At 38.9% G+C, this 24614-nt stretch overlaps 1 protein-coding gene and 2 non-coding genes across 10 annotated transcripts in view; all 3 read right to left on the bottom strand.

The window, feature by feature from the left end:
• naf1 (nuclear assembly factor 1 homolog (S. cerevisiae)) overlaps window positions 1-24614 on the bottom strand; it is a 43910-nt gene that overhangs the window by 3399 nt on the left and 15897 nt on the right. For 5 of the 8 annotated variants that reach the window (XM_061880853.1, XM_061880859.1, XM_061880857.1 and 2 more), the window contains 9 exons: window positions 21521-21625; window positions 19725-19829; window positions 16674-16778; window positions 15817-16013; window positions 15618-15741; window positions 11665-11758; window positions 11508-11590; window positions 10510-10670; window positions 3791-3842 (listed from right to left, as the gene is read on the bottom strand). In XM_061880853.1, the coding sequence (XP_061736837.1) occupies window positions 3791-3842; window positions 10510-10670; window positions 11508-11590; window positions 11665-11758; window positions 15618-15741; window positions 15817-16013; window positions 16674-16778; window positions 19725-19829; window positions 21521-21625 (1026 nt within the window). The remainder of the gene's footprint in view (window positions 1-3790; window positions 3843-10509; window positions 10671-11507; window positions 11591-11664; window positions 11759-15617; window positions 15742-15816; window positions 16014-16673; window positions 16779-19724; window positions 19830-21520; window positions 21626-24614) is intronic. The other 3 variants (XM_061880854.1, XM_061880855.1, XM_061880856.1) reach the window with 3 other exon arrangements.
• Window positions 18389-18508, bottom strand: LOC133539410 (small nucleolar RNA SNORA26). The gene has a single exon (XR_009803363.1). It is a non-coding gene; the product is annotated as a small nucleolar RNA SNORA26 (small nucleolar RNA).
• LOC133539411 (small nucleolar RNA SNORA26) lies at window positions 20753-20872 on the bottom strand. Its single transcript, XR_009803364.1, has one exon. It is a non-coding gene; the product is annotated as a small nucleolar RNA SNORA26 (small nucleolar RNA).

Consider the following 24614-nt stretch of genomic DNA (forward strand, 5'->3'; position numbering starts at 1 on the left):
GCACATTTTAAATTAATATGAATATATTTGTAGTTTCTACAAGTTATTTGCTGGAATTGTAACGCTGGCCCGTGTATTTGGTCCATTTGGTCCTCGGCTGTGTGTTTCACATAAGTGTTTAATGGAAAGGTGGGTGGCTACGCTTCTTAAACAGAATACAAAAATGGACAACATTTTCAAACTATTGAGCAGCTAAGAATGTGTTTAGTACAATATGATTGAGCTGATATTAAAAACATGATTTGATTTGACTTCAAAAAAGATGTAATTCTAAATTTGTCTACTTTAATCTGCTGATACATAGTTTTTCCTTGTGTGGTAAAGAGGAACTACACTTACTTTAAAATTTTACAAATCATTCACAATTCTTAAGTAAGACAAGCGCACGTTTCTCTCTATTTTAAAGCATTTGAACTAATAAATGCTAAATAAATAAATGCGATCAAAATCTGCTTACACTGAAGCTTATGGTAGGCTGTTCTGTCTGTAAAGCCAAGTAACATATTTTGTCATTTATCATTCTATTATTTTGTCAACATTATTAAGGACAAGTAATAGAAAGTTGATTATTAATCTACTTATTTGTTTACTGTTAATATTCTCTTTAAACATGTTCTATCTGCACTTCTGTTAAAATATAATAATCACTTATTCTTCTGTTTGGATGCTTTACTTTCGTTTCGGATGATACCATAAATTTAGGTATCAATCAGATGCCAAGTAGTTACAGCAGTGGTCCCCAACCACCGGGCCGCAGAATAATTTTTTATAAATGTAATTATTTTTTAATAAAAAAGAAAAAAAAAACATTTTTCTTTTGAATTAAAACAACATAAAAAACACAAGATGCACTTACAATTAGTGCACCCACCTAAAAAAAACCCTCCCTTTTTCATGACAAAGGGAAAAAAATAGAATAATAATAAAAAAAAAAATGGCAGAGCTTCTCACCCTATCTCTCAAGGTGAGCCCCGCCACCCGGTGGAGGAAACATATTTCGTCCGCTTGTACCCATGATCTTGTCCTTTCAGTCAAAACCTAAAGCTCATGATCGTAGGTGGAGAACAGGAACGTAGGTCGACGGGTAAATTGAGAGCTTTGCCTTCCGGCTCAGCCCCTTCTACACCACAACGGATCGATACAGCGTCCGCATTACTGAAGACGCCGCACCGAGCCGCCTGTCGATCTCACAATCCACTCTTCCCTCATTCGTGAACAAGACTCAGAGGTACTTGAACTCCTCCACTTGGGGAAAGGTCTCCTCCCCAACCCAGAGATGGCACTCCACCCTTTTCCGGGCGAGAACCATAGACTCGAACTTGGAGGTGCTGATTCTCATACCAGTCGCTTCACACTCGGTTGCGAACCAACCAAAGAGAGCTGAAGAGCCTAGCCAGATGAAGCCATCAGGACCACATCTGCAAAATGGAGAGACCTAATCCTGCAGCCACCAAACCGGATCCCCTCAACGCCTTGATTGCGCCTAGAAATTCTGTCCATAAAAGTTATGAACAGAATCGTTGACAAAAAGGCCAGCCATGGCGGAGTCCAACCCTCACTGGTAAGGTTTCCGACTTACTGCCAGCAATGCGGACCAATCTCAGACTCTAATCGTACAGGGAGCGGACCGCCAGAATCAGACAGTCCGAAACCCCATACTCTCTGAGCACTCCCCACAGGACTTCCCAAGGGACACGGTCGAATGCCTTCTCCAAGTTCACGAACCACATGTAGACTGGTTGGGCAAACTCCCATGCACCCTCAAGGAACATCCAGAGAGTATAAAGCTGGTTCACAGTTCCACGACCAGAACGAAAACCACACTGTTCCTCCTGAATCCGAGGTTGGACTATCTGGTGTAGCCTCCTCTCCAGTACACCTGAACAGACCTTACAACTATCGTCTGATCACACGATAGTTGGAACACACCCTCCGGTTCCCCTTCTTAAAGAGAGGAACCACCACCCCGGTCGGCCAATCCAGAGGTACCGCCCCCAATGTCCACGTGATGCTGCAAAGTCTTGTCAACCAAGACAGCCCCACAGCATCCAGAGCCTTAAGGAACTCCGGGCGGGTCTCATCTACCCCTGGGGCCCTGCCCCCAAGGAGCTTTTTATCTACCTCAGCAACCTCAGCCCCAGAAATAGGAGAGCCCACAAATCCCCAGGCACTGCTTCCTCATAGGAAGACGTGTTGGTGCGAGTGAGGAGGTCTTTGAAGTATTACCTCCACCGATCCACAACATCCGCAGTCGAGGTCAGCAGAACACCATCCTCACCATACACGGTGGTGACAGTTCACTGCTTCCCCCTACTGAGGCGGCGGATGGGGGTCCAGAATCGCTTTAAAGCCTTCCGGAAGTCGTTTTCCATGGCTTCCCCGAACTCCGCTGAAACCGCCCACCGCTTGGCGTGTCAGTACCGTTCTGCTGCCTACGGAGTCCTATGAGCCTAAATAACTCGATAGGACTCTTTCTTCAGCTTGACGGCATCCCTCACCCCCGGGGGTCCACCAACAGGTTCTAGGATTACCGCCACGACAGGCACCAACCACCTTGGGGCCACAGCTCCAATCAGTTGCCTCGACAATAGAGGTACGGAACATGGTCCACTTGGATTCAATGTCCAGTACCTCTCTCGTGACATGTTCAAAGTTCTTCCGGAGGTGGGAATTGAAATTCTCTCTGACAGGAGACCCTGCTAGAAGTTCCCCAGACCCTCACAATGCATTTGGGCCTGCCAGGTCTGTCTGGCATCCTCCCCCACCATCGCAGCAAAAAGCTCCGCCCCTCTCTTTACCCAAGTGTCCAAAACATGAGGTTGCAAATCCGATGACACAACGACAAAGTCGATCATGGAACTGTGGCCTAGCGTGTCCTGGTGCCAAGTGCACATATGGACACCCTTATGTTTGAACATGGTGTTTGTTATGGACAATCTGTGACGAGCACAAAAGTCCAATAACAAAACGCCACTCGGGTTCAGATTCGGGCGGCCATTCTACCCAATCACGCCTCTCCAGGTTTCACTGTCATTGCCAATATTAGCGTTGAAATCCCCCAGTAGGATGATGGAATTACCCGGGGAAGCACTTTCCAGAACTCCCTTGACTGTATCCAAAAAGGGTGGGTAGTCTGAACTGCTGTTTGGTGCGTAAGCACAAACAACAAATAGGATCCGTCCCTCCACCCGAAGGCAGCGGGAAGCTCCCCTCTCGTCCACTGGGTGGAACTCGAACATGCAGGCTATGAGCCGGGTGGCAAAATGAATTGCTACCCCAGCCCGTCGCCTCTCACTGCGTGCAACGCCAGTGTGGAAGAGAGTCCAGCCACCCTCGAGAGAACTGGTTCCAGAGCCCTTGCTGTGCGTTGAAGTGAGTCCGACTATATCCAGACGGAACTTCTCCACCTTGCGCACTAGCGAGGTGACATTCCATGTCCCAAGAGCTAGCTTATGTAGCGGAGGATCGGACAGCCAAGTGCCCTACCTTCAGCTGCCGCCCAGCTCACATTGCACCCGACCTCTATGGCCCCTCTCATGAGTGGTGAGCCCATTGTGCCATGTTTTCACATTGACATAGTATCACAAATGTAGGGTTCAGTAACTATTTCTGGTAAATCAATTTGTCGATTTAAGCTTTTTATTGTGCAACATTTGGTCAACTTTTCAGTGTTAACCAAGACCAAATATGAGCATCTAAAGATTAATTTAGGCCTTAAGTAGTCAAATTTCATACAAAAAATGTCTCCCATCTTTGGCAGTCAACGCAGATGAAAAGTTACATTACATACCTCTTCTGGAGGTTCTTGGTCATTTTTCCAGGATGCATCAGAGCCCTTTAAACTGCAGAAAACACATTTGAACATAACACATTAAATATAATGAGGAAAATGATAGTTTCATCAACCGCTGGAAATGAACAGTCAATTTTTATGGCAAGTTTATTGGAACATAGGTACTGCAGGTACTGGCAGTTGAGTAGGCCTGCGGTGGGTTTGACTTTTGGAATATTTTGGGTCTTTGACACTTCAATTCAAAATTGAAACAAAATTAAGTGATTATCAACCTCAAAATGTCAATTTTTTTCTGCTTAAATCAACTTACTCTAAAATCTATGATCTGTTCTTGTCTTTGTTAATGACCAATTATTTGGGAAAACTTAACCCACTATATACACATGGTGTTCAGAAAAGTTCCAAGACTTGATTGCGTCCTTCGATGTGAGGGTCTCTGATTTTTACCACGAGCCATAAAGGCAAGTATTCAATAGCAGCAAGGTCAAAAAAGGATCTACAATGGAACACTGCATGCATGTGTAAAAATCATTACAAATTGGCTAAATGCTCCTTATGTGGACAAGAACACGTCTCTTTTTTCTGTGCATTCTGAATAGTAATAATTGCTAGTCAGAGGCGGCTAAAAATGCAGATAATGGAAAGTTATCGATTGGGCCTCCAAAGCCCCCTAAGAAAAGCTTTTACGTGCAGTGATCTGCATATTAACCAAGATAAAGCGTATTTGTTTTGCAAAAGCCAACTCCTCGGAACTACTTTTCTGGCATAGTAACACAATGCCTTGTTCAAAGAGACACTCATACTGGTCCTTCGGCCACAAACAAGAGATAAGCTTGCCACTGAGCTGCTGCTGAATTGCCTCTGACTTTGAAAAAGTTAATGATAGATTATAAATAATTCTTTACACCTGTATAGTAGAAGGAAGAAATAAATACTTGCAAATGCGCCTAAAAATAGACCTTGCGGCCTGAAAAAAAAACCCCGTCACATGTGTGTCTCGCGGGTCCCTTTCTGGCAACCAACCTGCAGGCTCGGAGAGACCCACATGCCCGAACAGTAATGTCATGAGGGCTGTAAGGACCTATCCCTTAAGCGATCACCCGCTGCCTTTGTCTCCCGTTGACATCACGGCAATAGCCGTGGCTGCATTATCTTCCTCAAACTGGAGTCTCGCGAGGTAACATTTTACAAGAATTACGCCTCAAAATGCAAAAACCTACAAGTCGCAAATGTACTTTGTCAAAAATATTGAAATATGTCATTTTTATTTTGCGAAAAAATTGCAAGTTAAACGCATCTAATGATTGCAAATGACAAACTTGCCATCCAAAAGATACCCTCTCTGTTGATAAGAACATACAGCAATGGAAGCACATTGAATCTATGTAGTAAGCAGAGGTAACACAAACCAATGAAAGGTTCAAAAGAGCTGCTGTCAGAGCTCACAAACTGCCGCTGCTAGCCCATTCATCTACCAAAAACAGCTCAAGCTAAAATGCCTGTGAGACTCAGACTGAGCGCGGAATCACTGATGTCCCACTTCAATTGGCAACAGTACACACTTCTCTAATATGAAACTTATCTCAACTGCTTAATGCCAGATATTTGACGCATTAATAGCTTTCCCTAGTAATGAATTACATTTATTAAGGAGTAATTCGGTTAGTAATTAAATTTTTGGTAGAGTAACGAGTAACTATAATTAATTAAGTAATTTTCAGAACACAGCCTGTCACACAGCATCAGGAAGCAGTTGGCAGGTTGGTGTTCCTGGCTAAATTGTTTGTGTGTATAATAATGTTTATTTATAAAAAAACATTGTTAAAGGTCAATTATTTTCTTATTAGCTGCTGATCTTTAAACATGTCTTCTTAAACCAGGACACTTTATTTTACATTTTGTTGTTTTGTGTTTTTGTTATCTGAAGAATTGAGCATTGTGAAATGTATTTTTTTAAGAAAATATTGGAGATTTTTTTCTTATTTCAAAACACCTCTTAAATTGTGATCCTATATTGAAAAACGACTTACCGAAATTTTGAAAACAAGGCAAGGTGGAGATATTTAGTTACGTCAACTAATATTTTAATTTATGGGTTAATTTATAGGCCAAACTATATTAGGCTATGAGTATTGGTCCATATCGCCCGGCCCTACAGTCGTGTTACCGACAGTGCTGGCACATTTAAGGGATGTTTTATGTTTGAGTGTTGCGATGGGTCTTATGATGGAATTGTGTTTATATGTATGAGTGCACATGTGTATCTTGTTTGCATATTACAAACCTCATTTCCATATGATTTGGGAAATTGTGTTAGATGTAAATATAAACGGAATGCAAAGATTTGCAAATCATTTTCAACCCATATTCAGTTGAATATGCTACAAAGACAACATATTTGATGTCCAAACTGATAAACATTTTTTTGTGTGCAAATAATCAACTTTAGAATTTGATGCCAGCAACACTTGACAAAGAAGTTAGGAAAGGTGGCAATAAATACTGATAAAGTTAAGGAATGCTCATCAAACACTTATGAGGAACATCCCACAGGTGTGCAGGCTAATTGGGAACAGGTGGGTGCCATGATTGGGTATAAAAACAGCTTCACAAAAAATGCTCAGTCTTTCACAAGAAAGGATGGGGCGAGGTACATCCCTTTGTCTACAACTGCGTGAGCAAATAGTCAAATATTTGAAGAACAACATTTGTCAAAGTGCAATTGCAAGAAATTTAGGGATTTCAACATCTACGGTCCATAATATAATCAAAAGGTTCAGAGAAGCTGGAGAAATCACTCCATGTAAGCGGAATGACTGGAAACCAACATTGAATGACCGTGACCTTCGATCCCTCAGACGGCACTGTATCAAAAACCGACATCAATCTTTAAAGGATATCACCACATGGGCTAAATCTTTAAAGGATATCACCACATGGGCTCAGGAACACTTCAGAAAACCAAACACTAAATACAGTTTGTCGCTACATCTGTAAGTGCAAGTTAAAGCTCTACTTTGCAAAGTGAAAGCCATTTATCAACAACATCCAGAAACACCGCCGGCGTCTCTGGGCCCGAGATCATCTAAGATGAACTGATGCAAAGTGGAAAAGGGTTCTGTGGTCTGACGAGTCCACAAAAATATTCGACATTGTGTCATTCGCACCAAAGGGGAAGCGAACCATCCAGACTGTTATCGACGCAAAGTTCAAAAGACAGCATCTGTGATGGTATGGGGGTGCATTAGTGCCCAAGGCATGGGTAACTTACACATTTGTGACGGCACCATTAATGCTGAAAGGTATATACAGGTTTTGGAACAACATATGCTGCCATCTAAGCGCCGTCTTTTTCATGGACAGCCCTGCTTATTTCAGCAAGTAAAATGCCAAGCCACATTCAGCACGTGTTACAACAGCGTGGCTTCGTGAAAAAAGAGTGCGGGTACTTTCCTGGCCCGCCTGCATTCCAGACCTGTCTCCCATCGAAAATGTGTGGCACTTTATGAAGCGTAAAATACCCCGGACTGTTGAACGACTGAAGCTCTATATAAAACATGAATGGGAAAGAATTCCATTTTCAAAGTTTCAACAATTAGTTTCCTCAATTCCCAAACCTTTATTGAGTGTTGTTAAAAGAAAAGGTGATGTAATACAGTGGTGAACATGCCCTTTCCCAACTACTTTGGCACGTGTTTGTGAGGTAATGATTATTTGCAAAAAAAAATTAAGTTTATGAGTTTGAACATAAAATAACTTGTCTTTCTAGTGCATTAAACTGAATATGGGTTGAAAAGGATTTGCAAATCATTGTATTCCGTTTATATTTACATCTAACACAATTTCCCAACTCAGGACAGAATGGAGCGAATTTTAGCGATATTACGGAGATGAAAGAAGGCCGTTTTAGTAACGCTTTTAATGTGTGCCTCAAAGGAGAGAGTTGGGTCGAAGATAACACCCAGATTCTTTACCATGTCGCCTTGTTTAATTGTTTGGTTGTCAAATGTTCATCTCCGTAATATCGCTAAAATTCGCTCCATTCTGTCCACTAAAGACGCTGAGATCATTATCCATGCGTTTGTTACGTCTCGCCTCGACTACTGTAACGTATTATTTTCGGGTCTCCCCATGTCTAGCATTAAAAGATTACAGTTGGTACAAAATGCGGCTGCTAGACTTTTGACAAGAACAAGAAAGTTTGATCACATTACGCCTGTACTGGCTCACCTGCACTGGCTTCCTGTGCACTTAAGATGTGACTTTAAGGTTTTACTACTTACGTATAAAATACTACACGGTCTAGCTCCATCTTATCTTGCCGATTGTATTGTACCATATGTCCCGGCAAGAAATCTGCGTTCAAAGGACTCCGGCTTATTAGTGATTCCCAAAGCCCAAAAAAAGTCTGCGGGCTATAGAGCATTTTCCGTTCGGGCTCCAGTACTCTGGAATGCCCTCCCGGTAACAGTTCGCGATGCCACCTCAGTAGAAGCATTTAAGTCTCACCTTAAAACTCATTTGTATACTCTAGCCTTTAAATAGACTCCCTTTTTAGACCAGTTGATCTGCCGTTTCTTTTCTTTTTCTTCTTTGTCCCACTCTCCCGTGTGGAGGGGGTCCGGTCCGATCCGGTGGCCATGTACTGCTCGCCTGTGTATCGGCTGGGGACATCTCTGCGCTGCTGGTCCGCCTACGCTTGGGATGGTTTCCTGCTGGCTCCGCTGTGAACGGGACTCTCGCTGCTGTGTCTTGGATCCTCTTTGGACTGGACTCTCGCGACTGTGTTGTATCCATTGTGGATTGAACTTTCACAGTATCATGTTAGATCCGCTCGACATCCATTGCTTTCCTCCTCTCTAAGGTTCTCATAGTCATCATTGTCACCGACGTCCCACTGGGTCATTATTGTCACCAATGTCCCACTGGGTGTGAGTTTTCCTACCGAGGATGTCGTGGTGGTTTGTGCAGCCCTTTGAGACACTAGTGATTTAGGGCTATATAAGTAAACATTGATTGATTGATTGATTGATATGGAAACAGGGTTTGTTAGAATTAAATTGTGAAATTTAAGACATTTCATATTCCTACACATTTTTTTCAGTACTACTAATGTATTTCATTTTGTAGAGCAAGTGGTAGAAATGGATGGATGGAGAGTAGCACCGGTGCAAAAGCTAAGCATGTAGTCCTGCTGCTATCCCATTACTAGTCAGCATCCCAGGGAAAGCTTGGAAGTGGTTGTTTTGCTATGATCTCATTCTTCCATGATATGTTCAGTTGTAGTGCTACATGATGACGCTGTAAGGCTTTCACAAAAATTGCCATGATGGATAAACGCAGTACACACTTCCGATGTCGTCGATGGAAGTAGCATTTGTTGTTTTATGTGCCGTGAAATCAATGTGCAAACAAGTTCCTGCAATGCTTAAACACCAAAATACAGTAAATATTAAATGTTGTCATAAACGTGCCTCATTACATACAGTACAGGCCAAAAGTTTGGACACACGTTCTCATTCAATGCATTTTCTTTGTTTTCATGACTATTTACATTGTAGATTGTCACTGAAGGTATCAAAACTATGAATGACCACATTTGGAATTATGCACTTAACAAAAAAAGGTGAAATGACAGAAAAAATATTTCATATTCTAGTTTCGCCAAAATAGCCGATTACTGCTTTGCACACTTTTGGCATTCTCTTGATGAGCTTCAAGGTGTAGTCACCTGAAATACTTTTCACTTCACAGGTGTCATAGTTTTGATGCCTTTAGTGACAATCTACTATGTAAATTAGTCATGAAAATAAAGAAAACAAATTGAAATTATAAGGTCTGTCCAAACTTTTGGCCTGTACTGTTCATAACTTACATCATGCATAAAAAACATTGTTGGAGGTTTTATAGGGGACTTTATAATTGAAATAGGTCAATCTCCATTAACCGCCTCTTGCCAGCAGTGTTTCAATATTTAGAATACACAGAAAAGGGAGCATGTGTGTTCTTGTCACTTATAGGGATTGTGGATAAGAGAATTCCAAAAAGTGCAGTTCCCCTTTAAGGTAGCTCATCATAGAACAAATCCCACACTGGCAGACCAATACAAGCAACACTTTTTACCTTAATGTTGCTGCTTTTGTCTCAAGATGCCAAGTCCCCAACAAAGTATGAAAAGTTGCTAAATCAGTGACAAAGTCAACTGGAGGTATTGGGTTGCAAAACTGCTTTACACCGTAATACAAATGTGGTGGGATAGTAGTGCCACATGGGGTACTGTGGCAACTATAAGAAAATAATTGCTGTGCCTTAATGTTGCTTAGAAAATAAGGTGATAGACATGCACATAACTTTTAACCCGCTCGCTCGCAAGGTAAGGGAAGGAGAAATTATTTTCCTGGTTTCCAGGACTGTTTACTTCACCAAAATTGGTCAATAGTTTTGGTGAATCTCGTATGTTTTTTGTAATCCATAAACAATACCTGTCATACTTTCAGCATCCCAAAACTGTAGCCTAGGGGAAACACTGGATTATATGTCCTGTTTGTTATTTTTGCATTTTGATGCAATATTTATTCTGGTTCAAATCCACAAGTGCAAAATCTAAATATTTTGTCATTTCCACCTGTGCCCTGTTGGATTTTGTTCAAGGGTGTACATTTGTGTGTGTGTGTGTGTGTGTGTGTGTGAGAGAGAGAGAGAGAGTGTGAACTCACAGATTGAGTTGTTGAATGAGAATGTATCCTGTGTACTCTTCCATATCTGGTGCACAATAAACGGTCAATCCAAGTGTCAGCCCCTTGTTGCTCAATTCCTCTGGCGAGTTAAAACGCAAAACATAGAGGGGGCTGTAAACAGGACCGAAAACTTCAAAAACCTTGGAACAGAGAAAAAGGGAATGCAAGTTGATTTGCTGCTTACTTTTACTTATGCACAAAAAACTATTGACTTGCATTACATCAATCCATTTTGTACTGCATGTCCCTTTTGGGGTCGCGGGGGAGCTGGAGCCTATCCCAACTGCACTTGGGGAGAAGGCAGGGTACACCCTGGACAAGTCGACACCTCATCACAGGGCCAACACAGACAACATTCACACTCACATTGACAAACTAGGGCCATTTTTTGTGTTGCCAATCAACCTATCCCCAGGTACATGTCATACATATTAATCTAAATATGTGAATTAACGTACTAATTAATGTGAACTTTATTGATTATACATGTTAAAGATTGAACACATGAAGTGAATACAAGTGTTACTAATGGCTGTGAAACAAAAGGAACAGTTAGGTTAAACAAGCCCTGTTTTTATCTACTCCTTATAGGACTTTTTTTTTGGCCTTTGTATGCATGTCTAAAATAAACTAATGCTACAACCATATGCTGAGTAACAAAATAGAAGCTTGGAAAATCTTGCATTTGAGAATTTGAATATTAATGAAGACGGTAGGTGTTGAAAATATTCTCTATTCTTGTTGTCCTTGTACAAAAAGCCCAATTTATGACAAACTTTCAGGATGAGAATCTGTTGAAGTAGTTGGTGTAACAAAGTCCTTAAATATAACTTCTTAAAACTAAGAACTAGGAGCAACAATGTCTAAATATAGTTTGGTTTGCATTAGGACTTAAACTGACAAACTTACTATGTCCCAAATATCATAAACATGAAAAAAACAACAACAAAAAAAATAGGGTACCGAGACTTGCTCACCTTGCCCAAAGCTAGTCGATCAGATCGAAAGATGAGGCTGTCATCAGTCAAAGGGGTTGTGTCTTTCAGACTCTGGATTATTACTGCAGAGAAAGACAGGGAATTAGGAGTTGCATAAGAAAATACACAACAATTTGTATCATCAGTAATTATTCACCAAGCTTCTGTATAATGCTGGATACAGTCCCTACTGGTGTTAGCGCAACAGCATCTGGTAATGACACATTCAGCTCCTCCACCGCAGGAAGATCCTGCATAAAAATATTACATTTCTGTTTCTAAAAGTGATCAGACAGAGAACGTTCACATTGATTGCTTTATTGTCATTGTAAATAATATACAATGAGATTCAGTTAAAAGCATAAAGTGAAACCCACAAGAAGTACGTACACAAAACCAACAAATACTAAGAAATAAAAATGTTATTCATACGGACTACACACGTATGGCAAGCACATAGTGCCTAAAAATATGCAGTGATCATAAAATCTAAACAGTAAAATGTATTAAAAATATAGTACAAACGCATTACACAGACCGGTTTTTAGTGCAACATTAAGTTTGGTGATGGCTTAAGAATGACTATAATAAATAAATTAATGTTTGAAAGGGAAAATGTATTTTTTTGGGAATTTTACCAATCATTCACAATCCTTATGGAGAACAAGAACACAAATGTTCTTTTTTTATACATTCTAAATAGTAAATGCGATCAAAAGTCTGCTCACAATGGAGCCTTGGGCTGGGCGATATATGGAGTTTGTAAGATATATAGAAATATTTTTAAACATGATATGAATAAGGAAAATATCAATATAATTTATTTCACGTTAAAATGACCAAACGCCGCTTATTTGTTGTGTTCCTTGTTCTCCCCCGCTCCCCATCAATAGGCTACAAAACCCCTGCCCTTCCTCTTTCCAAGACGTGCTTCCACATATCAGAACATCATGGTTGGCTGTTTACTATTATGAGTCACGATTGGTTAGGGAAAGGCCAATCAAAGGTAAGATAGGGCTGATCATCGAACCAGGAAGGGAAATCACAAAGTGCCTGCCTGCAAATAAAATTTTTTATCCGAGTTTGATACATTTCGTATTATTTGCACAGCTATGCTATTTATTTTGCATTGAAATAATATTTTTCTTTTTTATTTATGTTATGTAATTCTGTACTACTTGAACAGTTTCTTTTCTGTGCTGTTAATACTACGGGTGTAACGTTACACAAACATTTCGGTTCGGTACGTACCTCGGTTTAGAGGTCACGGTTCGGTTCATTTACGGTACAGTAAGAAAACAACAAAATATAAATGTTTTGGTTATTTATTTACCAAATTTGTAAACAATGGCATAACATACATATACACACAGGGTCCATTGCCAGGGTTAATGCGGTCAACATATGTGAATTATATTTATATAGAGCTTTTCTCTAGTGACTCAAAGCGCTTTACATAGTGAAACCCAATATCTAAGTTACATTTAAACCAGTGTGGGTGGCACTGGGGGCAGGTGGGTAAAGTGTCTTGCCCAAGGACACAACGGCAGTGACTAGGATGGCGGAAGCGGGAATCGAACCTGCAACCCTCGAGTTGCTGGCACGGCCACTCTACCAACCGAGCTATAAAATAAAAACTAAAGATTAGGCTCAGAATGGTTTCTTAATAAAACCTTTCCACATATAAAGTGCTTTTTTTGATTGATTGATTGAGACTTTTATTAGAAGATTGCACAGTACAGTACATATTCCGTAAAATTGACCACTAAATGGTAACACCCCAATAAGTTTTTCAACTCGTTCATCAACACCGCCCGCCGTTTTTTGTGGACATGTACCATAAATATTGATGTTAAAGATTTCTTTTTTTGTGAAGAAATGTTTGGAATTATGTTCATGAATCCAGATGGATCTGTATTACAATCCCCAAAGAGGGCACTTTAAGTTGATGATTACTTCTATGTGTTGAAAACTGTATTTATAATTGAATCACTTGCTTATTTTTCAACAAGTTTTTAGTTATTTTTTTATCTTTCTTTCTAAATAGTTCAAGAAAGACCACTAGAAATAAACAATATTTTGCACTCTTACACAATTAAAAAAATCAGAAACTGATGACATAGTGCTGTATTTTACTTCTTTATCTCTTTTTTCAACCAAAAATGCTTTACTCTGATTAGGGGGTACTTGAATTAAAAAAAAAATCTTCACAAGGGTACATCAATGAAAAAAGTCTGAGAACCATTGTGTTATGAGAGTAGCGTATGTGTGTGTCTGGCCCTTTAATATGTGACAGTATGTGACGTCAGTGAGTGTGTGGGCGAGCGAGGTGAGGGAGCTTAGCGGGAGTGCGGCTGCTGATTTGTTGGATTGGCTGTGTGCAAGACCTCAATAAAGCCACGATTTGCAACTAATTGTTGTACTTTTCATTTACCCTGGAGTCCGGAGCTGTGGAGACCCACTGCCGGGTAGAGTGAAGGGTTTTGCCCCCGAGAATACATCAGTCCTGGAGGAGTGTCTCCCCTGGACACTTTTGGAGCCGGAAGCAGGAAAGGAGCAACACATGTTTGACGTGTTGTCAGAAGCAGCTGGTGAACAATCTCAGCAAACCTCCGTCCTCCATTGTTGTATTGCGCAGCCAGAGTGTTCCCAAACGAGAGATCTTAACGAGGCAGGAGGGTCTTCCAGCTCTGGCATGTTGTCCTAGCCCGGTCGTTGCTAGCATGTGTACTCGTTCGGTACACCTCCGAACCGAACCGAAACCCCCGTACCGAAATGGTTCAATACAAATACACGTACCGTTATACCCCTAGTTAATACCCATCTTGACTAACTAGGTTAATAAAAGTGCCACTGACTTCTTACAGTACAGTTGTCATACACTTCAGTTTCACTGAATATTGCTAAAAAATGAATATATTTATATATGTATACTTTCACTGAAAAAATATCGAGATATATATCGAATATCGAGTTTAAGTAAAAATATATTGAGATATATTTTTTCGTCCATATCGCCCAGCCCTAATAGAGCCCATGGGAGACGCTCTGTTCTGCCTATAAACGCCCTTAAAAACATCCAAACACCTCCGGTAAGGTTTTAAATACGTGATGTAGGTATATATGTAATGTAGTAACGGGCATATTAATAACAACATCCAATATCCATTTAATATTTATTTTTGATGTTTTAAGCATACCCAACACACTAATTTAAAAAAACACACCACATTGTCTGCTTTTTACCCACTACATCACTGATTATTACTCAATGCAAACTTCATGAGAGGTCAACAGACATAATAAAATATCACATACTGTACAAGGTCTGCTGTCATTAGGATTCCGAGTGATAGAATCTCTTAAATTTGCTGTCAAAGTTTCCCAAAATGTCAGATTATTTCCTCATCTTTCTATCACCCAGGTGAGAGGCATTATTTATGTTCTCCAATAAACTTCCACAAGCAAAGAAAGTAGCTCACCACTTGAAAATGTAAACACAGGCACACAAGCTGTGATCACGGCACCGTTAGCAATAACTTGTCTGCGCTAGCGCTTATAATAACAATATTACTAATACTTGCTCGATAATCAAGTCACAAAATGTAACTGGAGTAGATTTGGTGCTTTAGGGCTGTTTTTTTATTGGGTTTTATGGGTGGAATAGAGGACTTTCCATTGGCTCCGCTGTAAGCTGACTTATACGAGTTCAAATGCATTAAAAAAAAAATACATTCACCGTCATGTATTTCATAATGATTGTAAACAATAGGCAAAATTCTGAAAAAAGTGCAGTTTCCCTTCAAGAGCAGGCTTAAGACCCACATTTTTGATTTTATGGTTGAAAAAGTTACAACATTAACACAACAAAAACACTATTGACAAGTACAAAGTGCCACTTGGGCATGTTATTTCTACTTGTTGAATTGAGTGAGAAATAATCCCAGGTGCACTGTAGTTAGCTATGTGAACCACTGCATCCCCAACGCACCCATAAAACAACCCACATTTAATTTCCCAGACACAAGACTCAAGGGTGTGCAAACTTTTTCCACCCAGTCCCACATAAAGAAACAATGTTATTATACTCAAACACCGAAACAGACTGACCTCTAGTAAAAGTTCATCTTTTGTTTTGAAGATAGCTGTTCGGTTTGAACCCTCATCGTCATCAATTTCAATCATGGTGGCATGTGAAAAAAGTGAGGAGGAGGAGGATGAGGATGAGGTGTCACTATGAACAGAAATATTAAATGTCAACGGGATTTTTTTCATCTCAACAGTGTAATCGCAGTGTGGGTTTTGCTACCTATCTGTATCTTCAGAAATTTCCCCATCAGAATCCTTATTCGTCCCTTCATGGACCAAGGATGGTACGGCTGACTCAGCATGTTCACTTGTCTCTAGTTGTTTTTGAGTGTTTAAACATTCTTGTTGTGTAGTCATGTCCTCACTCAGCCCGCAGGCTTGCACTATTTGTACTTGGTCTTCCAGTAGCTGCTCTATCTGAAAAATTACAACATGAAATTATAAATTTGCAACAAAGTACATTGCACAATATGCAGAAACAATTGAAAATACAGCAACACAATGTAATATAAAACATTTTTTAATTCTAATTAATAACACAGATTAGTTTTTAAATGTATGTATACATTGTTTCGCCTTTGAAAAGAAAATCATCCATCCATCCATTTTCTACCGCTTGTCCCTTTCGGGGTCGCGGGGGGTTGCTGGAGCCTATCTCAGCTGCATTCGGGCGGAAGGCAGAGTACACCCTTGACAAGTCGCCACCTCATCGCAGGGCCAAAGAAAATGTTATCATAGCTAATCATGCAAATTACACAATGACATCATTGTGAACACACTCCTAATCACTCCCCAGCTGCCAGAGGTATCTTGGCAATCTGGGGGAAACCCTGCTAACGTGTTACAGTCATTTAAAGACCAAAATGCGTCCACAACAAAATCTTGTTTAAGACTACAAAAAGCCTCGGGCCTGCCCTGGCCACATCCAATATGATTTAGCATCAATGCAGCGTTTACACAAGTTTGTCGATGGCGTTAAGTGTCCATCACAGTGCACTCAGAAATGTTCCCATCAAAATCCTTAATCGTCCCTTCATGGACCAAGGATGATACGGCTGACTCAGCATTTTCACTTGCCTCTGGTTGATCTCGAGTGTTTAAACATTCTTGTTGTGTAGTCATGTCCTCACTCATCTCGTAGGCTTGTACCTTTTGTACTTTGTCTTCCAACAGCTGCTCCATCTGAAAGAGTTAAAGTTTAATATAATACATAATTATTACAACATGAAATCATATATTTGCAGTGTTACATCTATTTATGTATTAGTTTAAAAATGATTACATTTTGCTTTCATTTAAAGCTTTTACTTGATATTTTCTCTCCCTGTACTTGTAATTGAACACTAAATTTATGGAATGACTCTTGCCTTGACTAACATATCATGGCTGTGTCTCAAATGTTGTACACTTCATGACAGTGTGCGCAATCCACTCCTTGTTTATTGCACATTTGCCAGAAATAACAATATTGATCCGCTTCTTGTGATGTTACAATAGATTTATTTTTGTACTTACACTTAGTTTTTTGAGTACATGAGTGTGTTTCGACTAGAAGTACAGAAAATGCAGCGCACTTTTAGTACCCAGATGTTACAGTCAAAATACCCCAAAAAGTGAGTGTGCAGTAATTGACGTTAGCCACCTAATGTAGACGCTGCAGTCTTGTAATTTTTAAGTGAGTAATTGGAGTGGTTGGAGTTTACCATTAAAAAAGGAGTGAAGAAGAAGAAACTGGTAAATATCGCAATGGTTATTTCTATTTCTACATCCAAGTGAACAAAGACAATTGATTAAGGAATTAGGACATCACTACACTGTCAAAGACACAGTATAATTACAATGTGTAAGTAAGGATCATTTTTGCAAATTTAAAAATGAGTTCTTTTTTCCCCTTCAAGTGAATGATCACACTGTTTTTTTTTTTTTGAAACTGCATTAAAATGATTAAAAGTCAGCTATGAAATCCAATGATTGCCACCCCCACTAATCAGACTTCTGACATAATTTTAACCCTTTAAATGATAACATGTACATGTAACACATTTATCATATGCATTAATCGTATACTTTCTTCATAGGTACAAAAGTATATGCTGTGATAAATAAGAACTACAAAAATCTGTTTACATTTTTAAAAGCATGATAAAATAAGACAATCAGGCTGTATAACTAGTTTTGAGAACTATTGAACTAAACTGTTAGGGGGGTCAAATTTTCAGAAAGCTAAGGACCAGGCAGCAGGACATGCATTTTTATTTTGTACATGTAGATAAGACTTCTATGTTTTCAAATGAATAAAACTGTATAGTCAAAAAAGTCATATTTTATGCTAGTCAAAGTTCGTACATGTGACGGGAGAGCGCTGCTATTCTTAAAAGTCCACCTTAATTTTTTCATGTTGCGTGTCATTTAATTATTTATTTTGTATGTATGGGGGGGTGTAGAGATGTAACAATAAAAGGTATTAACAATAACCGCAATAAAACTCCAGACAGTGAGTATTACTGTTTTAAGTTAAAATAACCGAAAAACTGTGATCGATAACTGCACTTTGATAAATTCACAGGCTGACGAGCATTAGCTATCAAAAACGCTAACATGAATACATGAGACATTAACGTCTTTCCATATTTAGAAACGAAATACCTCAGTCTAAACTTATATAAATACATTGCTGTCTGAGCAACTCAAATATTTAATTGTGCACATTGAACATACAGGCTGTGTTTTCTTACAACAGAGTGATCAATTCCACGGAGGAATATGACACAGAAGTGTTTTTTTGTTGTTGCAGATGTTCCTCCCAACAGATCCAGAGGCAGAGGTTAAACCCCTGTCCCAGGGTTATGGAAGGACATTGATTTACCCCTACATAATGGCCACTCAAAACACAGACAGTCTCGAGTGGGCAAAGCTTAAAGGGGAATGACACAGGTGTCTACAACAGGAAGTGAACTTGCTTGACATCTGAAAATTCAAAGGTAAGGCCTATATACCTTTTAAAAACAATTTCTGCTGCAAATTTATCCGCCACACCTTAAAAATATATATTTTTTATGTTAAAACAAATTAAAGTAACGCCCCCTCAAAAGGGACAAGCGGTAGAAAATGGATGGATCATGTATTTTGGGCTCAAGCAGAAGTCAAATGTTTGATTCTATTTTAAATTTTTTGTTGCCAATTTTATGTTAACAAACGGCCAAATTCAAGATGTATTCCCTCCCATGCACACACATTTGTCTCCATCCTTCCCCAAACACACAACAACATTTCCTTATTCTTCACCAATCCCCTTTCAGACACGGACGGTGTGTTTGCGATCTTGGGAACAATGAACACCAAATCAAAACTACACCAACACTAAACATTGCCAGTAGCAGGTCGTTACAGTATGAATATTGTGATATACAGCCTATTATTAGCGCACAACGCACAAAAATTCGGCCACCAAAAAAAGACTGACCACCAGACAGCGCTGCCAGAACAGGATGTTGTGACGACGTAGGCAATATGCACAGAATTGTCTGAAGCGGATGCAGCATGTCTGCCATGTGAACGTACTTTAAATATATCCGATATCTACCCACTGACAGTAACCTGATCTCGCTGTTCGTCGCGGACATCGAGGGACAGAAGTATAGTCTCTAAGCACGAGCACAGTTTATAATAAATAATACCAGAAAAAGATGCTAGATTTGTTGCTAGTCGTTTTTCATAAAGGAAAAGTCCCTAAAAGTCTCTAGATGCTTGAAAAATTCTCAGTAGAGTACATTGCACTATATGCAGAAACAATCCAAAATAGAGCAACACGATATAATATAAAACATATGTTAATTCGAATTAATAACACAGATTAGTTTTTAAATGTATGTTTACATTTTTTAGCCTTTTAAAAGAAAATTATTAATAGCTAGTTATGCAAATCATCTGATGATGTCATCGTGAACACATCCCTAACCACGCCCCCTCAGCCAGAATTATTTTGGCAATGTGGGGAAACCTTGCTATTGTACTACAGTCGTAATATTTAAGACTGAAATGCGTCCACAACAAAAATGTTCCATCAAAATCCTTAATCGTCCCTTCATGGACCAAGGATGATACGGCTGAGTCAGTATGTTTACTCGCCTCTGGTTGATCTTGAGTGTTTAAACATTCTTGTTGTGTAGTCATGTCCTTACTCATCTCGTAGGCTTGTACCTTTTGTACTTTGTCTTCCAACAGCTGCTCCATCTGAAAGAGTTACAGTTGAACATAATACATAATTATTACAATATAAAATTATGTATTTGCAGTGTTACATCTATTCATGTAATACTTTAAAAATTACCACATTTTACTTTCATTTTAAGCTTTTATTTGCTATTTTCTCTCCCTGTACTTGTAACTGAACACTATATTTATGGAAAGACTCTTGCCTTGACTAACATATCATGGCTGTGTCTCAAATGTTGTACACTTCATTAAGTATATTGTGTACACTGTGTACTTAGTTCTTTTGTGCGCACATTTCGACAGTGTAGTGCAGTGCGAAATCCATTGTTGTCTTTGCACATTCGCCACAAATTATGATAATATTGATCAGCTTCTTGTGATGATAGAACGGATTTAATTTGTACTTACACTTGTTTTTTTGACCACATAAGTATGTTTCGACTAGAAGTACAGAAAATGCAGTGCTACGTTACTACCCAGAAGTTACAGTAAAATTACCCCAAAAAGTAAGTGTGCAGCAATTGACGTATTACTATTTTAAATTAAAATAACAGAAAAACTGTGACTTTGATCAAATTCACAGACCGACAAGAACTAGCTAGCTAAAACGCAAACATGAATACATGTCAGCGATCCTGTTCTGTCTCCCTGTAATGTTTGTCTGATCTTGAATGGGATTGTGCTGAAAATTGTAATTTTCCTGAAGGAACTCTCCTGACGGAATAAATAAAGTACTATCTAATCTAATCTAATCTAATGACACAATAACGTCTTTCCCTATTTAGAAACAATATACCTCAGTCTAAACTTCTATAAATACATTGCTGTCTGAGCAACTCAGATATTTAATTGTGCACATTGAACATACAGGCGGTGTTTTCTTACAACAGAGTGATCAATTCCGCGGAGGAATATGACACAAATGTGTTTTTTTTTGTTGCAGATGTTCCTCCCAACAGACCCAGAGCCAGAGGTTAAACCCCTGACCCAGGTTTTTTAGGAAGGACATTGATTTACCCCTACATAATGGTCACTCAAAACACAGAGTCTCGAGTGGGCAAAGCTTAAAGGGGAATGACACAGGAGTCCACAACAGGAAGTGAACTTGCTTGACGTCACATAAATCGAAGGTGAAGCGCCTATACCATTAAAAAAACACTGTAAAACATTACAAATTGAAATGAAAGAAAAGAAACATATTTAAACATTTGAATAAAAACAATATGGCTATTAAAAAGCCAGAACAATATTTTATGTTTGTTTTGGCAAGAAAATATATTGTGTATTTTATTTATTTAAATAAAACTTAAAATGTAATTCTCAATAAAGTACATTGCACAATATGCAGAAACAATTGAAAATATAGCAACACGATAAAATATGAAAAAATATGCTAATTCTAAATAATAACAGAATTGTTTTAAATATATGTACACATTGTTTAGCCTTTTAAAAGAAAATCATGTCATCAAAGCTAATTATGCAAATTATACGATGACATCATCGTGAACACAGACCTAACCAGGCCCTCTGCCAGAGGTCTCTTGGCAATCTGGGGGAAACCCTGCTAACTTGCTACAGTAGTAATATTAAAGACCGAAATGCGTTCACAACAAAATTTTGTTTAAGACCAAAAAAATCCCATCAAAATCCTTAATCGTCCCTTCATGGACCCAGGATGATACGGCTGACTCAGCATGTTCACTTGCCTCTGGTTGATCTTGAGTGTTTAAACATTCTTGTTGTGTAGTCATGTCCTCACTCATCCCGTAGGCTTGTACCTTTTGTACTTTGTCCTCCATCAGCTGCTCCATCTTAAAGAGGTACATTTGAACATAATACATTAATAATACACATGAAATCATATATTTGCAGTGTTACATCTATTCATGTATTAGTTTAGAATTAATAAATTTTGCTTTTATGTAAAGCTTTTACCTACTATTTTCTCTCCCTGTACTTGTAATTGAACACTATATTAATGGAAAGACTCTTGCTTTGACTAACATATCATGGCTGTGTCTCAAATGTTGTACACTTCATTAAATATACTGTGTACACTGTGTACTTAGTTCTTATGTGCGCACATTTCGACAGTGCAGTGATGTATGAAATCGTTGTATTTGCACATTTGCCAGAAATGATGATAGCAATATTAATCAGCTTCTTGTGATGATACAATGGATTTACTTTAGTACTTACACTTAGTTTTTTCGAGTACAGTAGTGTGTTTCGACTTGAAGTACAGAAAATGCAGTGCACCGTTAGTATCCAGATGTTACAGTCAAAATACCCCAAAAGAGTGTGCAGTAATTGACTTTAGCCACCTAGTATAGATATCGCTATGTTGTCATTTTTAATTAAGTAATTGGAGTGGTTTGAATTCACCATTAAAAAAAGGAGTGAGGAAGAAGAAACGGGTAAATATCGCGACGGTTATATTTCTGTTTCCACTTCCAAGTGAACAATGGCAGCAATTGATTAAGGAATTAGGACATCACTACACTATCAAAGACACAGTATAATTATAAGGTGTAAGTAAGGATCATTTGTGCAAATTTAACACAGTTGTTTTCTTCCTTTCAAGTAAATGATCGCACCGTTTTTTTTTTTGGCAACTGCATTAAAATGCTTAAAAGTCAGCTATGGAATCCAATGATTGTCACCCCCACTAATCAGATTTCTGAAGGAATTTTAACACTTTAAATAATAACATGCACATGTAATGAATACTTTTATTTTATGCATTAATTGTATACTTTCTATATAGGTGCAAAAGTCTATGTTGCGATTAAAACAAACTACACTTTTCAGTTTACCTTTTTAAAAAAAATGATAAAATAAGACAATCAGGCTATATAACTACAAATCCCGTTTCCATTTGAGTTGGGAAATTGTGTTAGATGTAAATATAAACGGAATACAATAATTTGCAAATCATTTTTAACCCATATTCAGTTGAATATGCTTCTAAGACAACATTTTTGATGTTCAAATTGATCAACATTTTTTTGTTGTTGCAAATAATCATTAACTTTAGAATTTGGTGCCAGCAACATGTGACAAAGAAGTTGGGAAAGGTGGAATTAAATACTGATAAGGTTGAGGAATGCTCATCAAACACTTATTTGGAACATCCCACAGGTGTGCAGGCTAATTGGGAACAGGTGGATGATTCCCATGATTTGGTTTAAAAACAGCTTCCCAAATAATGCTGAGTTTTTCACAAGAAAGGATGGGGCAAGGTACACCCCTTTGTCCACAACTGCGTGAGCAAATAGTCAAACAGTTTAAGAACAACGTTTCTCAAAGTGCAATTGCAAGAAATTTAGGGATTTCAATATCTACGGTCCATAATATCATTGAAAGGTTCAGAGAATCTGGAGAAATCACTCCACGTAAGCGGCATGGCTGGAAAGCAAATGGAATGACCGTAACTTTCGATCCCTCAGACTGCACTGTATCAAAAACCGACATCAATCTCTAAAGGATATCACCACATGGGCTCAGGAACACTGATACTAAATACAGTTTGTTGCTACATCTGTAAGTGCAAGTTAAAGCTCTAATTTGCAAAGCGAAAGCCATTCATCAACAACATCCAGAAACGGATGTCGGGCTTCTCTGGGCCAGGGATCATCGAAGATGGACTGATGCAATGTGGAAAAGTGTTCCGTGGTCTGACGAGTCCACATTTCAAATTTTTGGTGGAAATATTCGACATCCAGACTGTTATCGACGCAAAGTTCAAAAGCCAGCTTCTGTGATGGTATGGGGGTGCATTAGTGCCCAAGGCATGGATAACTTACACATCTGTGAAGGCACCATTAATGCTGAAAGGTAAATACAGATTTTGGAACAATATATGCTGCCATCCAAGCGCCGTCTTTTTCATGGACAGCCCTGTTTATTTTAGCAAGACAATGCCAAGCCACATTCAGCACGTGTTACAACAGCGTGGCTTAATAAAAAAAAAAATGGGGGTACTTTCCTGGCCTGCCTGCAGTCCAGACCTGTCTCCCATCAAAAATGTGTGGCGCATCATGAAGCGTAAAATACGACAGCGAAGACCCCGGACTGTTGAACGACTGAAGCTCTACATAAAACAATAATGGGAAAGAATTCCACTTTCAAAGCTTCAACAATTAGTTTCCTCAGTTCCCAAACGTTTATTGAGTATTATTAAAACAAAGGGAGATGTAACACAGTGGTGAACATGCCCTTTCCCAACTACTTTGGCACGTGTTGCAGCCATGAAATTTTAAGTTAATTATTATTTGCAAAAAAATTAATAAAGTTTATGAGTTTGAACATCAAATATCTTGTCTTTGTAGTGCATTCAATTGAATATGGATTGAAAAGGATTTGCAAATCATTGTATTCCGTTTATGTTTACAGTGGGGCAAAAAAGTATTTAGTCAGCACCGATTGTGCAAGTTCTCCCACTTAAAATGATGACAGAGGTCTGTAATTTTCATGATAGGTACACTTCAACTGTGAAAGACAGAAGGTAAAAAAAATCCAGGAATTCACATTGTAGGAATTTTAAATAATTTATTTGTAAATTATGGTGGAAAATAAGTATTTGGTCAACCATTCTCTCTCACTGATGGAAGGAGGTTTTGGCTCAAAATCTCACAATACATGGCCCCATTCATTCTTTCCTTAAAACGAATCAATCGTCCTGTCCCCTTAGCAGAAAAACAGCCCCAAAGCATGATGTTTCTACCCCCATGCTTCACAGTAGGTGTGGTGTTCTTGGGATGCAACTCAGTATTCTTCTTCCTTCAAACACGATGAGTT

This window comes from Nerophis ophidion, linkage group LG20, assembly GCF_033978795.1.
Source record: "Nerophis ophidion isolate RoL-2023_Sa linkage group LG20, RoL_Noph_v1.0, whole genome shotgun sequence".
Classification (NCBI taxonomy): Eukaryota; Metazoa; Chordata; class Actinopteri; order Syngnathiformes; family Syngnathidae; genus Nerophis; species Nerophis ophidion.